The 15,173-nt window shown below is 40.1% G+C and overlaps 1 protein-coding gene across 2 annotated transcripts; it reads left to right on the top strand.

The window, feature by feature from the left end:
- The first annotated feature begins 6,555 nt into the window (after positions 1 to 6,555).
- LOC121385432 (E3 ubiquitin/ISG15 ligase TRIM25-like) lies at positions 6,556 to 14,995 on the top strand. 2 transcript variants are annotated; one of them, XM_041516108.1, is made up of 4 exons: positions 6,556 to 6,820; positions 10,023 to 10,738; positions 11,786 to 11,947; positions 13,021 to 14,995. In XM_041516108.1, the coding sequence occupies exons 2-4, from the start codon at positions 10,028 to 10,030 to the stop codon at positions 14,107 to 14,109; spliced, it is 1,962 nt and encodes a 653-aa protein (XP_041372042.1). In that variant the 5' UTR covers positions 6,556 to 6,820; positions 10,023 to 10,027; the 3' UTR covers positions 14,110 to 14,995. The 2 variants fall into 2 exon arrangements, with proteins under 2 accessions (XP_041372042.1, XP_041372043.1); XM_041516109.1 differs by lacking the exon at positions 6,556 to 6,820 and having other exon boundaries at positions 9,422 to 10,738.
- Positions 14,996 to 15,173: the final 178 nt, after the last annotated feature.

Here is a 15,173-nt window from a genome sequence, read left to right as displayed (position 1 = left end):
AAATTTCAACTGGGAGAATGTATTTGTTAGTAACGATGTAAACATTATAGCAGAGCTAATGGTTAAAACTATAATTAATTGCAGTGATGATTTTATTCCACATAAGTGTGTTACTATTAGACGAAACGATGCTCCTTGGATGAATAGTAATATTAGGACTTTAATGCGGAAACGAAATAGACTACATACAAAGGCAAAAATTAGAAATACACAACGAGATTGGGAGCTATTTAGAGAGGTGCGTAACAAAGTTATTTCAAGCATCCGTAAAGCTAAATATGATTATAATATGAAACTGGATAATTTATTAAATAATGAACATGGGAGTAAAACTTGGTGGCAGGTTCTCAAACGATATATAAAACAAAAAGATAATTCCAAATCAACATTTCCAGTTATTAAAAACAGTGGTATTCTTTATGAGAGTGATGAGGATATTGCAAACGTAATGAACAGTTATTTTATAAACCAAGCCAGAGTTGATAAACCAGATCAAGACGTACCAATGAATCAACTGAAAGAAATAAGATTACAGGAAAAAGAAGTCGAAGATGTTTTATTATCTCTAAATGTAAGAAAAATCAGTGGTTCTGATCTAATTAATAACAAAATTATTAAGAAAATTGGAAAATATTTAGCCAACCCGTTGACAAAATTATTTAACTTGTCTCCGTCTTATTCTATATTTCCCACTATTTGGAAGCAGTCACTCATCGTTCCCATCCATAAGAAAGGTAGTATTCTTTTGTGCAGTAATTACAGGCCAGTGGCCGTAACAAGCTGTTTATCTAAAGTATTTGGAACATGCGTTATGAAATATATTTCAAATTTCTTTCTTGATAATGAAATAATATCTTATTTGCAGTCTGGTTTTAGACCTGGTGATTCCACAGCTTATCAGTTGACAGACCTTTATAATTATATCTCTAAAGCAATGGATGATAGGAAAGAGGTAAAGGCAGTATTTTGCAATATTAGCAAAGCCTTCGATCACGTTTGGCACAAACGTTTATTGTATAAATTACAGACAAATGGAATAAGTGGAAAACTCATCCTGTGGTTTAAGAGTTATTTAGAAAATCGTAAGCAAAAAACGGTGATCAATGGGTGTACATCTGATAATAAAGCCGTATTGGCTGGGGTACCACAGGGATCGGTATTAGGACCTCTCTGTTTTTTTGGTTTATATCAACACTATTGTTGATAATATTAGTTGTAATATTAGATTATTTGCCAATGATACTTCTCTTTTTATTACTTTAGATGATGATTATGCTTTGGGATAACGTATGATAAACGCAGACTTGTGCTTGATATCAGACTGGGCAGACAAGTGGCAGGTTAAGTTCGCACCTGGTAAAACAGAATCTATTACCTTCTCAAGAAAAATTCATACCCATACCAAAATAGATTTGTACTTAGGTGATTCCAAAATAAAAGAGGTTAAAAACCACAAACATCTTTGTCTTAACATTTCAGAATGATGGGCAGTGGCATTGTCATATTGAACAAGTGGTTGAAAAGGTTAGCCCAATGATAAATTGTTTTCGTAGCCTAAAGTATCGTTTAAATAGGAAAACCCTAGAAATGCTTTATAAATCATATATTCTACCATTGTTCGATTATTGTGACTATATATGGGATAATTGTACCGAAGGTCAAGCAACAATTTGTGGTGCTGTTAGGGACACTAACCACAATAAAATCTATAATGAAACAGGATTGATTCCTTTAGTCCAACGCCGTAAATTCCACAAAACATGTATTTTTTATAAAATGATTAAAGGTATGACTCTTAATTATTTATCAACATTAGTGCCTCCATCAGTAATGACAGTGAGGAATTATCCACTTCGAAATGCTGATGAATTGAAAAACATTCGTGCTAGAACAGAACTATATAAGAAATAATTTTTGCCGTCAGCTGTTCGGGATTGGAATGCCCTCGATATTAATATTAGAAATTTAAACTCTCTTAACAAATTTAAAAAGGCAATATCGCTCAAACCAAATTATACCTTGTAGACTCCGTTTAGATTGCAGTGATCTAAATGCCCACAGATTTTTAAGACATTTATGATAATCCTTATTGTCGTTGTGGCCATCCTTTTGAAGATACAGTCCACTTTCTGTTCTGTTGTCCTTTGTATGATCATATTCGCCCAACCATGTTCTTTTATAACAGAGGCTTCGACATTAAAGCAGTGCTTTTTGGAAATAAGGATTATCCTTCTGAATTGAACCTAAAGATAATACAATCTGTGCACAATTTTATTACTTTAACAAAGCGATTCACTTTATAATTATACATTACCTAGTATATATATATATATATATATATATATTATATATATATATATATATATATATATATATATTATATTATATTAGTCTGGTGCACCTTTTGCCTGTTTCGCTTAAAATTTGTATTATACTAGTATATGGTTTACACACGTAGCTCATGTATATTTACGAATGTGAGTTCTATATCTAACAAAGTATTTGTACTTTGTATGCAATGGCTGAAATGTTATTTATGTAATGTTATCTTTCATCATTTATTTCAATTAATGTATTATGTCAAATCATATCGTGGAGAGGCATTTACATAGGCCTACAGCCTGTTTGCCGAAAAAGAATCCAACCAATCTAATTAAAATTAGCTCCACAATTACATGTGGATCTAACACCAGCCAGTTGGAGCTCATGTCCACCAATCAAAACCTTACTTGCAGAATCCTCCTAACAGCACTGCGTAGTCCCCAATGTCCAGGTAACCAGTATGGGTAACTATATTATCCACGAGGGTTCAGGCACGCCCACCCCGGATTCGGCCTCTGACATCGCGTCGATTCCGGGCAATGTAAAAATGCATGGGTAACATTTTCGTCTAGTAATTATCATTATCAATTTAAATATAAGGACTATTATTTTACTAAATAATAATTAAAATGGACCAATCACACTTCGCCTTTTATAACGTTATTTGGGAGCATACAAATTCTAAAAATATCGGGCGAGTCTATTTTAGTGGCCGCAGTACAGCGAACCATACCAATACGTACGGGGTGGGTTATCAGTCTTCAATTTTACATTAGAAATTATTTATTTATTTATAAAAAAAAAAACCCAAATCAGTCTTCAGTTTTACATTACAACTTATTTATTTTATAAAATAAAACATGTTTTAAGGCATTCGTAATTCACACGAAACATGTCGTATACCCTCAGGATAATTCGAAATGTTTTCAAATTATTTTTAAATCACTGGCAGGATTCTGCAAGTAAGGTTTTGATTGGTGGACATGAGCTCCATCTGGCTGGTGTTAGATCCACATGTAATTGTGGAGCTAATTTTAATTAGATTGGAATCCAACCTGGTGGTGCAGACTGTCGAAACGAGAAGCGTTCCAGCGTTCAATCAGTTCCAATGGCCGCATACATCCCAGTAGAAAACTTCACTTCGCTGATAAAAATAACAAAGTGAAGGATGCCCAAGTCGAGCCGCGAAAGCACGTGCAGTGTGCACAAGCGAAACAAACACGTCTTACCGCGAGGAGCTCCAGACTGGTAATCGTAATAAAAATGCAAAACATACAACAGTGTACGTTCTTTGAATAAATATTTTTCGGGTTTTTCAAATATACGACAAACGATTTGGTTTTCGAATTATTTACATGTGGTTACGGTCGTACTCGAGCAGACATAAGTCTCTATGCAAAAGTGACTCTATTCAAACTCAAACTGAAAGTGTCATCGTAAAACATCAACTGAACAGAGTTTATATGGATATTCTGTGAGAAGTGATATTGCATTGTTTGTCATAGATACAGTTTAATAAGACTACAAGCGTTAACTTTTAATATTAAATATGTTTCAGTCATGAGTAAAATCACAGGTATCCCCAAACAGAAACCCGTAATACAAATGCTATAGTTACATATATAAAGAGTAACTCTTTATTACATAACGTTACTATGATATATATATATATATATATATATATATATATATATATATATATATATATATATATATATATATATATATATATATAAATATATATATATTGCACTTTTGTCCTACGCTATTACTCCGAGTTTCACGCCCTTCGACGATCTTCAGATAGCTGACACTGGTGAAAAGATTGCAGGGTTTTTATTTTTGTGTAGTGCGGTTGCGTGGTTTGAGCTTACTGGTGTGACGGCATTTTGAGATGAGCTCAGTCCTTTTGTTGAGATTGTTTTTGTCTTTTGTTTGTAGGATGGCGAGCTTTTCCTCAATGCACAGTTACATTGGCCGGAGTTTCGTTTGTACATGTTCGACTGTTTGATAATTTGCCAGCTTATTTCATAATTTGTTCGCTGTTTTTTTAGTTCCCAGACATGTTTAGATAGCTCGGTTGAAAAAATACGCAAAAAAAAGTTATACATACCATGGGGTTTTTATTGGTGTGTTTTATTCTCTATATAGTTACATTGGCTAATTATTATGTATACTCTTCAAATAATAGGCAATATGAAGCAAAGTTTAACAAAATTAGCCCTGCTAAGGTATATTTTGTCATTCAGCAGTTTGGTCTAGTTGATATTACGTCAGGTCTAGTAAATTTTAAGACATACTAGTCCACTGGTCTAGTAATAAATAAAGTTAACGTCGAACCCTGTATATGTACACACACACACACACACACACACACACACACACACACACACAGAGAGAGAGAGAGAGAGAGAGAGAGAGAGAGAGAGAGAGAGAGAGCGAGAGATATGCATACATGCATACATACATACATACTATAGCTTGCTCACACATTCATTCATCTTTCTCATCTATCACTCTTTGCCTACCATTCTCATTATCTTAATATACAAAATATAATTATATACCGGTTGGTGACCTTGAATGAAATAAAAAAATAAACCCCTCACACATAACCGAAATATTTCCTTTTCTGACAGGCAAACTATTTCTTTATTTACGTTTCACCTTGTTTACAGATCAAAAACAGAGTTTGAACATCAAAATTAATGTAATATAATAACCCAGCAGTGATAATGAGTTCTGTGATGCACAATTAGGTTAACTAACCGTGCTAGCGGATCCGGTTCATATCACCCTTGTGCGTGAGCTATTCTTTCAACCCTAACACACCCGTTCCAGTAACTTGTCGTTTGTGTGTGTTCAGTAAATCGTGAACAGGGGCCTAGCGTGGTCTGGACATGGGGGGAAGGGTTCAAATCTAGCTAGCGAACCCTTTTTCTTTTTGGACATTTTCACCTACTTGAATACGGGGAAGCGAACTCGGTACCTACTGGCCTTAGGTCTGGTGGCTTAATCACAACACCACGGAGGCCGGTTATAATTTTGTTGTTGTTGTTGTTTTTCAACTTATTTTCGTGCTTATACTATGTGGGCCGTTTGTCCAAGGCAGTGGGTTAGTGGTTAGTGAGAGAGAAGTCGGTGTAATGGTTTTACACCATTACACCTACCCGTCGAGTCGTTAAAACTCGTTCTGGCTGGGGACGGTACTGGGATGCGAACCCAGTACCTTCCAGCCTTATGTCCGTTGGCTTAACCAGAACAACACTGAGGCTGGTTATAAAAATGTGTTGAGTGCGTCTTTAAACACCTATAAAGCATTTCAGGCGCGTTGCCGGGGGGTGGGGGGGGGGGGTCAGGAGTCGAAACCCCTTGCTTAAAGCGATTATTGTAAACATATTTTCCCCTCGGGAGCATGCCCAGAGGCGGATCTAGGGGGGGGGGGGCCGCAGGGGCAAAAGTTCCCTTGGCATTCCACCACATGTCACTGCAAAAGTTCCCTTGGCATTCCACCTCATGTCATTGCCCCCCCCCCCCAATGGATTTTCTGGATCCGCCACTGATGCCTGTCTAGACCCACCCATGTCCGTGTGAAGGGGTTTTATAGGGGTGGGGGTCTAGACTGTGGCAAGCGACGCTTATTGGGGAGATGGGTCGGGTCAAAGTCCTCGGATAAAACAATTGCGGGAAGAGTTTCGCTAGTTCCATCCACCAAATACAATTCAGGATTAGGGTTAGGGTTAGCGATATTTGGGGGGGGGGGGGGGCGCGGTCGAATTCTTTCCAAAATTGCATGAGCACGAGTGGGTGTGGACCCCCCCCCCCTCCCCCCCCCCCCCCCCTTTCCCACGCCCCCCCCCCCCCCCCCCCCCACTACCCCTCCTTCACACGCGCCTGCTACCCTCGGAACCTTTTTGCACAGACGCTTGTATTTCTTTCTTTGCTTTAACCTGGCGATATTACGCCATACCTCTAGCTAGACTAATATTAAAGTCTTTTTTCGGTCCAGATCACAACTCGTTTAACTGTTGGCGTATAGTAACTAAATAGTACAAGTAGTACAACCTTTATAAACGTCTGTACGAAGGGCGACAACTGGTGTCACGGCTAATACTCGTATATTATTTATTAGAGCGTAACCCAGTGTTTGGAATGTAAACAGGGTAGATTATTTTCTATGTTATAGTTCCTGTTACACGTGGACAAATAAAACTTTCCGTTCTCTTTCCTTCACGAATGTCGCCAGTGATACAAGAGTGTTGAGGTTACCAATATCCTGCGAAGTATTTCACAACACTGTGTTGACTAATAGATGGTTCAGCTTACACTTACATGAAACAGTAAAAACCCACAGCAGTGTCCGTTCGTTTTCCATCACGGGTGTCCTCGGAAGTGTTGCAAGGGTGTTGAGGTTACGCGGTATTGGCGACGTTTTTCCACGACACAAGTGTGATGTAAAGATTGATAAAGATTTAAAAAGCCGAACCCAGAAGAAAAGGTAAGTATTTAATCCTATTTTCTTACCTTATCTAGGGACGGTCGGGTAACCGGAACCAAACCATTTTTTTTACTACGCCTTATTATTAATTTGTTTTTAAAGGAAAGGAAATGTTTTATTTAACGACGCACTCAACACACTTTATTTACGGTTATGTGGCGTTGGACATATGGTTAATGACCACACAGCTATTGAGAGAGGTAATCCGCTTTCGCCACTTCATGGGCTACTCTTTTCCATTGGCAGCAAGGGATCTTTTATATGCATTATTCCACAGACAAGATAGTACATACCATGGCCTTTGTTACACCAGCTGTGGAGCACTGGCTGGAACAAGAAATAGCCCAATGGACCCACCGACGGGGATCGATCCTAGATCGATCGCGCATCAGGTTTGCGCTGTACGACTGAGCTACGTCCCGCCCCTGATTAGTTTTTTTCTTCAACAGCTGTTCACTTGAATGTTAAACAGCTGTTCTCTTGAATGTTAAACAGTTGTTCTCTTGAATGTAAAACAGCTGTTCTCTGGAATGTTAAACAGCTGTTCTCTAGAATGTTAAACCGACATTGGTGGTGTAGTGGTTAAACGGTCGGACTTATGCCTGGTATTTGTCATAGGTACTGGGTTCTCCTCCTAGTACCGGCTTCCGACCACAACGAGTTTTACGACTCAATGGGTAGGTGTAAGGCCACTACATTGACTGGTGCGTCGTTAAATAAAACATTCCTTTCCTTTCCTTTTCTGTAGAATATGTGTGTGTGCATTCATACATACATGTATTATCTCTCCGTCTCTCTCTCTCTCTCTCTCTCTCTCTCTCTCTCTCTCTCTCTCTCTATCTCTGAGGTGTGTCCAGGACAGCGTGCTTGAACCTTAACATGCGAGTTAATGTTAAAAGAGTCTGCCCCGTGTCCGCTGCTGTTACTGGACTCGGTGGTGTAGTGGTTAAGCTATCAGTCTTAAATCTGGTAGGTACTGGGTTCGCATCCTGGTATCATCCGACTCCCACCAAGAGCTAGATTTCTCTCTCACTAACTTTTAACGATTCAGATAGCTGAGAAGAGTGGTGTGTAAGGTCACTACATAAACCGAATTTCTCTCTCACTGACTCTGTTGAACGACCTAAATTATATATGAAATGTATTTTCTACTCGACTGATGCGCGGTCGGTCTGGGATCGATCCCCGTTGATGGGCCTATTGGGCTATTTCTCGTTCTATTCTGTGTACCACAACTGGTACATCAAAGGCCGTGGTATGTGTTATCCTGTATATGGGATGGCGCATATAAAATATCCCATGCTATTAACAGGATTATTTTGCGGGTATCTTCTCTAAGACTGTGCCCTAGTGGTGTCGTTAAACAAAATAAACTAACTGTATATGTTAAAATTACCAAATGTCTGACATGCAATAGTTTATGATTAATAAATCAATATGTTCTAGTGGTGTCGTTAAACACAAACGTTATTCAATTAAATTATTTGGTTATACATTTTATGGGCATAAAGTTGAATGGTTAATGGTTAAATGTCAAAAAAAAAAAAAAAATGTTAAGGAATACGTTTGTCGCGACACATCAAAAGTAGGGCCTTCACGAATCCAAAATATTGGACTCGAGTACTCGAGGGTCAAACTCGACCCGGACCCGAGTACCCGACACTTTACACTAGACAATGAGACTAAGGAATAAAGTAAAATAGTATTATGTATCTTAATTCCAGCGCTGAACATGGATGCCACATTTATGCCATTGTATTGCATTGCAGACATTCTCATAGCCCAGTAATTAATGTAACCGGCTGCAAGCATATCGCAAAATGACGTAAAAAATATAATTAAATGAGAATGCTCTTCCTTGCATGGTGCCATCACTTGTGAAAAAACATTAGTGTCCATTATTACGTTTTAGACTCTCAAACCATAATCTCCCCATTGAAACAGGTAGATGGACACGAATACCACTACATGATAGAATATGTCCCCTCTGCAACAGTAACGACATCGGAGACGAGTTCCATTATATACTTAAATGCCCATTTTTTAAAGAACCCAGAATTATTTACTTACCACAATATTGTCAATCAAAACCTAATACATATAAATTTTATAATATCTTCAACAGCAAAAAAACCGGTGTCCTTCGTAAATTGTCAATTTTCTGTAAATTTATTATGAATACCTTTAAGTCCCCCGGCTAAAATACCTGTATGTATGTATGTATGTATGTATGTATGTATAAATATATGTATGTATTTGTTTATTTATTTATTTATTATTTATTTATTTATGTGAAATACTTATACGTTTGCTATCTTGTCAAAATATATGTATAATTGTATTATGTACCTCATATGTCGTGGTTTACGGCCTGAGAGTAAATAAAGTTCTGTTCTGTTCTGCTTGAACCATAATTGCATATAGGTACGTTAAAATGTTATGCTATCTTATTCCTTGTACGGGTACTCGAGTCCTGTGAACGGACTCGAGTCTTGCTAGACTCGACCCATGCCCGAGTACTCGAGTACTCGTGGAGGCCCTAATCAAAGGGAGACCCTAGCTTTTAAACACTACGACATATTTTTCACTATTAAAGCCGGTTTAATAATTTAAATTAGAAGTACATGTAGTTACATTTTATTATTTAGAATATTCACTTTCGTGCACCTGAAGTGGTTCTGAGAATCCAAGTTTTGTTAATACCTCAAAATGTATTTTGTCTTAATTCTAAAAAACGGCCGAGAAGACTCAAGTAGGCCCAATAGTTATCGATACAAGTTCTAGTCCATTTTTGGGGGACGGTATTTTCCCGTTTAAACGTCACAAACTTTATCTTCTTTCTGTTATAACCGTATACAAATGTGTTGCAGGGATTTATTCACTAAACTCTCGCAACTTTGCTACATCGCAGTACAATGCAAAAAGACTTGCAAAGAGGATGCGTTGTTGTCTAGCAGAGCCTAAGAGAGCTTTGTGAATTAGGCCCCAGGGCTGTGTTCCACGAAGCGATCTCAGCCCTAAGATTACCATAAGTGTATAACGACTGTATACACTTAAGATGACCTTAGCGCTAAGATCGTTTCGTGGAACGAGGTCCAGGTTTGTAGAGATTTAACTAAATGTAGTGTCCATTTTCACAGGCTGAAACTAGGGTCTGCACCTTTAACGGCAATAAAATCGTTTTTAAATCAAATCATTTCAGGAATCATGGCGAGTCTTTCTTCCATCAACGAGGACTTCCTCACGTGCTCCATCTGCTTCGAACCGTTCAACGATCCACGAATACTGCCGTGCGTCCACACCTTCTGTGCAGAATGTCTCTCAAATCATATCAACTCTACATGCCAGCCAGGGCTGAGCCGTCCCAAGTTTTCTTGTCCTACGTGCAGGGAGAGCGTAGCCATTCCCGACCCAGAAAATCCCAGAGAAACATGGGCTAAACAGTTCAGGAAAAACTTCATGATAAGCGGTCTTCGTGACGTTGTGAAGACTGAAGGGGACAGTTTGTTGACGCCATCTTTAGTTGCAGACGGCGTTGCTAGGCATGTTTGTGCAATGCATCCTCAGAAGGAAAGGGATCATTTCTGTGTGGACTGTGACAAGCTGGTGTGCATTTCCTGCATCGCTTTGTCCCACAGGCCATGTCGTCAGGTTATAACGTTGGCGCAAGCGGCGCAAGAGAAGAGAAGACAACTCTCGCGAATCAATAACCTCATTGAGAGTTATCTGTCACGCTCCGAGGCCAAGAAGAGCAAGCAGAAGCAGGAGTTGGACAAGCTAACCGAGCAGTATCAAGAAAGGAAAAGTGAAATTTTAGAAGCCAGTGCCAAACTGCAGTTACTTATTATTGACGCTGAAAACGCATGTGTGAACAAACTAGACACGTTATTTGCATCGCATAAGCAAGAAGAGGAAAGGGTACGTATTTCTTTAATAGCATACACATAGGGGGCGAGACGTAGCCCAGTGGTAAAGCGCTCGCCTGATGCGTGGTCGGTCTGGGATCGATCCCCGTCGGTGGACCCATTGGGCTATTTCTTGTTCCAGCCAGGGCACCACAACTGGTATATCAAAGGCCGTGGTATGTGCTATCCTGTGGGATGGTGCATATAAAAGATCCCTTGCTACTAATGGCAAACTATAGCAGGTTTCCTTTCTAAGACTATATGTCGAAATAACGAATTGTTTCACATCCAATAGCCGATGACTAATAAATCAATGTTCTCTAGTGGTGTCGTTAAACAAAAGAAACTTTTTAGCATACATATTGTGTGAGGGTTCGGGGACATGATCTTTAAAATAAAGACGCTCAGAGGCGTGGTATCACGGCAGTTTGTATTGTACACTGTGGATGATGAATTAAAAAAAAAAGCCATTTCAAATTGGGGGTGGGGGGTGGGTGTCTTGGAACACCTGTCAGGGTTTCTGCCAGAGGGTACAGAGGGTAAAATTACATGCCCTACAATCTTGAAAAGTAATCGATACATTTTTATAATTTTTTAAAAGAATATACTTAGATAACTGTTGTTTAAAATTTGGAGAGAGAGGGAGGGAGGGAGGGAGAGAGAGAGAGAGAGAGAGAGAGAGAGAGAGAGAGAGAGAGAGAGAGAGAGAGAGAGAGAGAGAGAGAGAGAGAGAGAGAGAGAGAGAGAGAGAGAGAGAGAGAGAGAGAGAGAGAGAGAGAGAGAGAGAGAGAGAGAGAGAGAGAGGGGGGCGTTATACAGAAAAGGAGAAAAGAATCAAGGACGTGCATTATATAGTTACCATTATATTTTTGTTTTTAAGTACACTCGAATTATATAGCAGAAAGCCTGCCTGTGACCCCTCATCTGTATCCGCCCATGGATGTCCTTAATAAATGTTCCTTAACTTTTCCTTCTTCATTAGGATTGTAATCGAAAATCCGTAAGTGACATGCTTTCTTAACAGTGCTACCATCACACTCTATCTGAAGTTGTATTTTAGGTTTTGACTGAAGCTGATATCTCCACGAAAAAGCTGACAGGAATGTTATCTGCCGTGACAGACGTTCTCGGAGGAAGAGACGACTTCCGGTTAGTTGATGCGTATCCGGTATTGCGAGCATACCAGCAGAAGGTCCCATCCATGATCTCAAACGAAATTCAGGTACACTCTTATTTTTATGATTGTTGTTTCATTTTCGGTATGTTAAAGCCGCACACCCTAGTTCCATCCAGCGAAAATAAATTATAATTTGGTTAATCTACAAACCTTAACACACTTAGATCACGTTTTTATCAAATGGAGTGAAAAAGCAAGTTTTATATCGATAAATACCATGGGAATCCCCATGTCCCAATTGCTTGAAATAATTTTGAAAGTTAGTATTTTGATGTCACCGGTAGATGTCGCTCGAAGCACAACAATGCCTACGTCACGACAAATTTCACAGACTTGGGGTGCGTTTCTTTCACCTCTCCTGGACATGTTCCAACTGTTCTGTCCTGGTTGTATCCCCTCTCCAGATATCGTAAGACTTATTGTTACTAAAAAATTTCACGAACTGTGAAGAAAAATCTCACAAATGAACAACAAATCGGATGTTGATTGCGTGAACCGTGCACGAGAAAACAAACCGAACCAAAATGATAACGGTCACGTGATATACCAACGTCTGTGACATTGAAATGGAAATATCCCCTCTAAAAATAGATTAGACCTTGTCTGCTCAACGGTTTTTTCTCAGACGTGCGTGCGATTTATGAAATACGAAAAATGCATTTTGTGGTATTACAAAAACCAGGATTACCAAAAAATACTTCAGGTGAATGGAAATGTATATTCTAAATAATAAACAGTAAGTAAAGTGCAATTTTATTTGTGAAAAAATGGGTTTAACAGCGAAAAACAATGCCGTAATGGTTAACAACTAGCCGTAACTAGGGTGTGTCCCTTTAAATAAGGTTTAGCAACCTTTTAACATTCGAAGCTGGTGCAGTGTATTAAGGGTATGTGAGAGCATAGATATATATATATATATATCTATCTGACATCACCACCACTACAGCACACAATTTTTTTTGTAGATCCTCCTGACACATAGCCTATCAAAATGTTCTTTTGTTAATCAGACATTTGAGAGAGAGACGTGTGTGTGTGTGTGTGTGTGTGTGTGTGTACGGAGATTGACAGAAAAACCATGAAGGACGTACATATATAGTTACCATTATATATTGCAGGTCCACACCCTCGAGTTTGTACGCAATATGACGTTATACAATACTATTGCAAAGGCTACACCGGGAGAGCTAGGGGAGGTCAAATCAGTGGCATCCAAACAAGATATGGTCTTTCGTCCAGTATCGTTAACATCAACGTCGTCATCCTCGTCCACACCACCCCCCTCACCCTCATCTCAGCCAGCAACCTCCCCAGCTTCCCAGAACACCCCTGGAGCCACGTCGTCTCCAACAGTTCCAGTGCCTGGATCTCTAGCAGCATTAACCTCCAAGCCAGTAATGTTCAGAACTCTATCCACCAAGGTGAAGTCTGACAAGTCTAAACCGTCTCTCCGCGACATTGCCGTGGCACCCGGTGATGTGATAGTGGTCACCGACTTCAGCAACAGCTGTCTGAAGTCATTCTGCACACAGCACGGCCAGACGGAGCACCACAGCAAGCTGGTAGTAGACGGGCGTCCACATGCAGTGAGCGTGTTGACAGGAAGCACGATGGTTGCAACCATTCCAAAGAGGAAGCTTCTGATTCTGGTTTCCGTCACGCCTAATCTGATCCTCCAGTCTTCGGTGCACGTACAGAAACAGTACTGGGGGGTGTCTGGCGTGTCACCCGACGTTCTGGCAGTCAGTACCTGTCCCGGGCCTCAACCTGGTACAATTGAGCTCATCGATCTCAAGGGTACAGTCCTAAAATTGGTCACCAATGGATGTGGTCTGTTCTCAAACCCGCTGTACCTGTTGACCCTTCTCAACAAAGATCTGGTTATTTCTGACTGCACTGTTCCAACTGTGGTATGCCTCAGACAAAATGGCAGCATCATTTTCAAGAGCGGGAAACAGACGAACCCAAACGACAGGCTAGGCTTCAAGCAGCCAATGGGAATGGCTTGCGACAGATTTGGCAGTGTTGTAATTGTGGACAAGCTGCCAATGGTTGGGATTGTATCGCATAGTGGAGAAATCATACAGCATATACTTACAAAGAAAGATGGTCTGAGTCTGCCAATGTCAATCGCAGTTGGTGATACCAATGACATATATGTTGCAGAAGAAACTGGAAAGGTTTTGGTATTCAGACCAACATCTTGAATTGATCAGAACTCCATGTCACGGTCAGCTGTGTCGACTTTAAGGCCTTGGTAGAGCACTCAGCCAGTTGTTAAACTGTTCAGAATTCTTTGTAAGGGGCAGCTGTGGCAACTTGTAGGGTCTTGGTAGAGAACTCAGCCAGTTGTTAAACTGTTCAGAATTCTTTGTAAGGGGCAGATGTGGCAACTTGTAGGGCCTTGGTAGAGCACTCAGCCAGTTGTTAAACTATTCAGAATTCTTTGTAAGGGGCAGATGTGGCAACTTGTAGGGCCTTGGTAGAGCACTCAGCCAGTTGTTAAACTGTTCAGAATTCTTTGTAAGGGGCAGCTGTGGCAACTTGTAGGGCCTTGGTAGAGCACTCAGCCAGTTGTTGAACTGTTCAGAATTCTTTTAAGTGGCGGCAGGGGTGGGTTATAGGGGGTGCCTTTGTAGAACACTAAACTGAGGTGCTGAGCTGTTCAGAATTCTTTGTCAAGGACAGGGGGTGGGGGTGGGTTGTAGAGCACTCTCAAATGAGGTGCTGAACTGTTCAGAATTCTTTGTCAAGGACAGCGGGGGTGGGTTGTAGGGCGTGCCTTGGAAGAACACTCAATTGAGGTGCTGAACTGTTCAGGACTCTCTGTCATGGGCAGTAGGAGTGGGATATAGTATAGTTGTAAAGCACTTGCTCAAAATGTTGAACTGTTCTGTCTGTGGTAAATGGGGCACATTGCAGAGCACATGACCTAAATACTGAACTGTTCAAGACTCCTCATCAGGGGCAGAAGACCTCAGATTACAGTTATCTTCCCATTTGGTTGTCCAAAATCCGGAAATTTGTCAAACAGCAGACAGCTAAGAAGTGGCAACTATTTGACTGAAGTGACAGGGGAGAGCATGTAGTTTGTAAACATGTGTAACTTGGTGTCATTGAAGACTTGTTTGTGGTATTTCCGGCCCATGCAAAAGTAGTGCTGTTTGTGTAAAATGGGTGTAGTCCTACCAGGTTTAGAGGGTGTGTTTGTTTAAACCAACATGCTGGGAGAAAGAGCTGGACAACAGGGGTTGTCCTTTTCAGGGCCTGT

This window comes from Gigantopelta aegis, chromosome 11 (genome assembly GCF_016097555.1).
Source record: "Gigantopelta aegis isolate Gae_Host chromosome 11, Gae_host_genome, whole genome shotgun sequence".
Classification (NCBI taxonomy): domain Eukaryota; kingdom Metazoa; phylum Mollusca; class Gastropoda; order Neomphalida; family Peltospiridae; genus Gigantopelta; species Gigantopelta aegis.
This window is presented reverse-complemented; position numbering and strand designations above follow the sequence as displayed.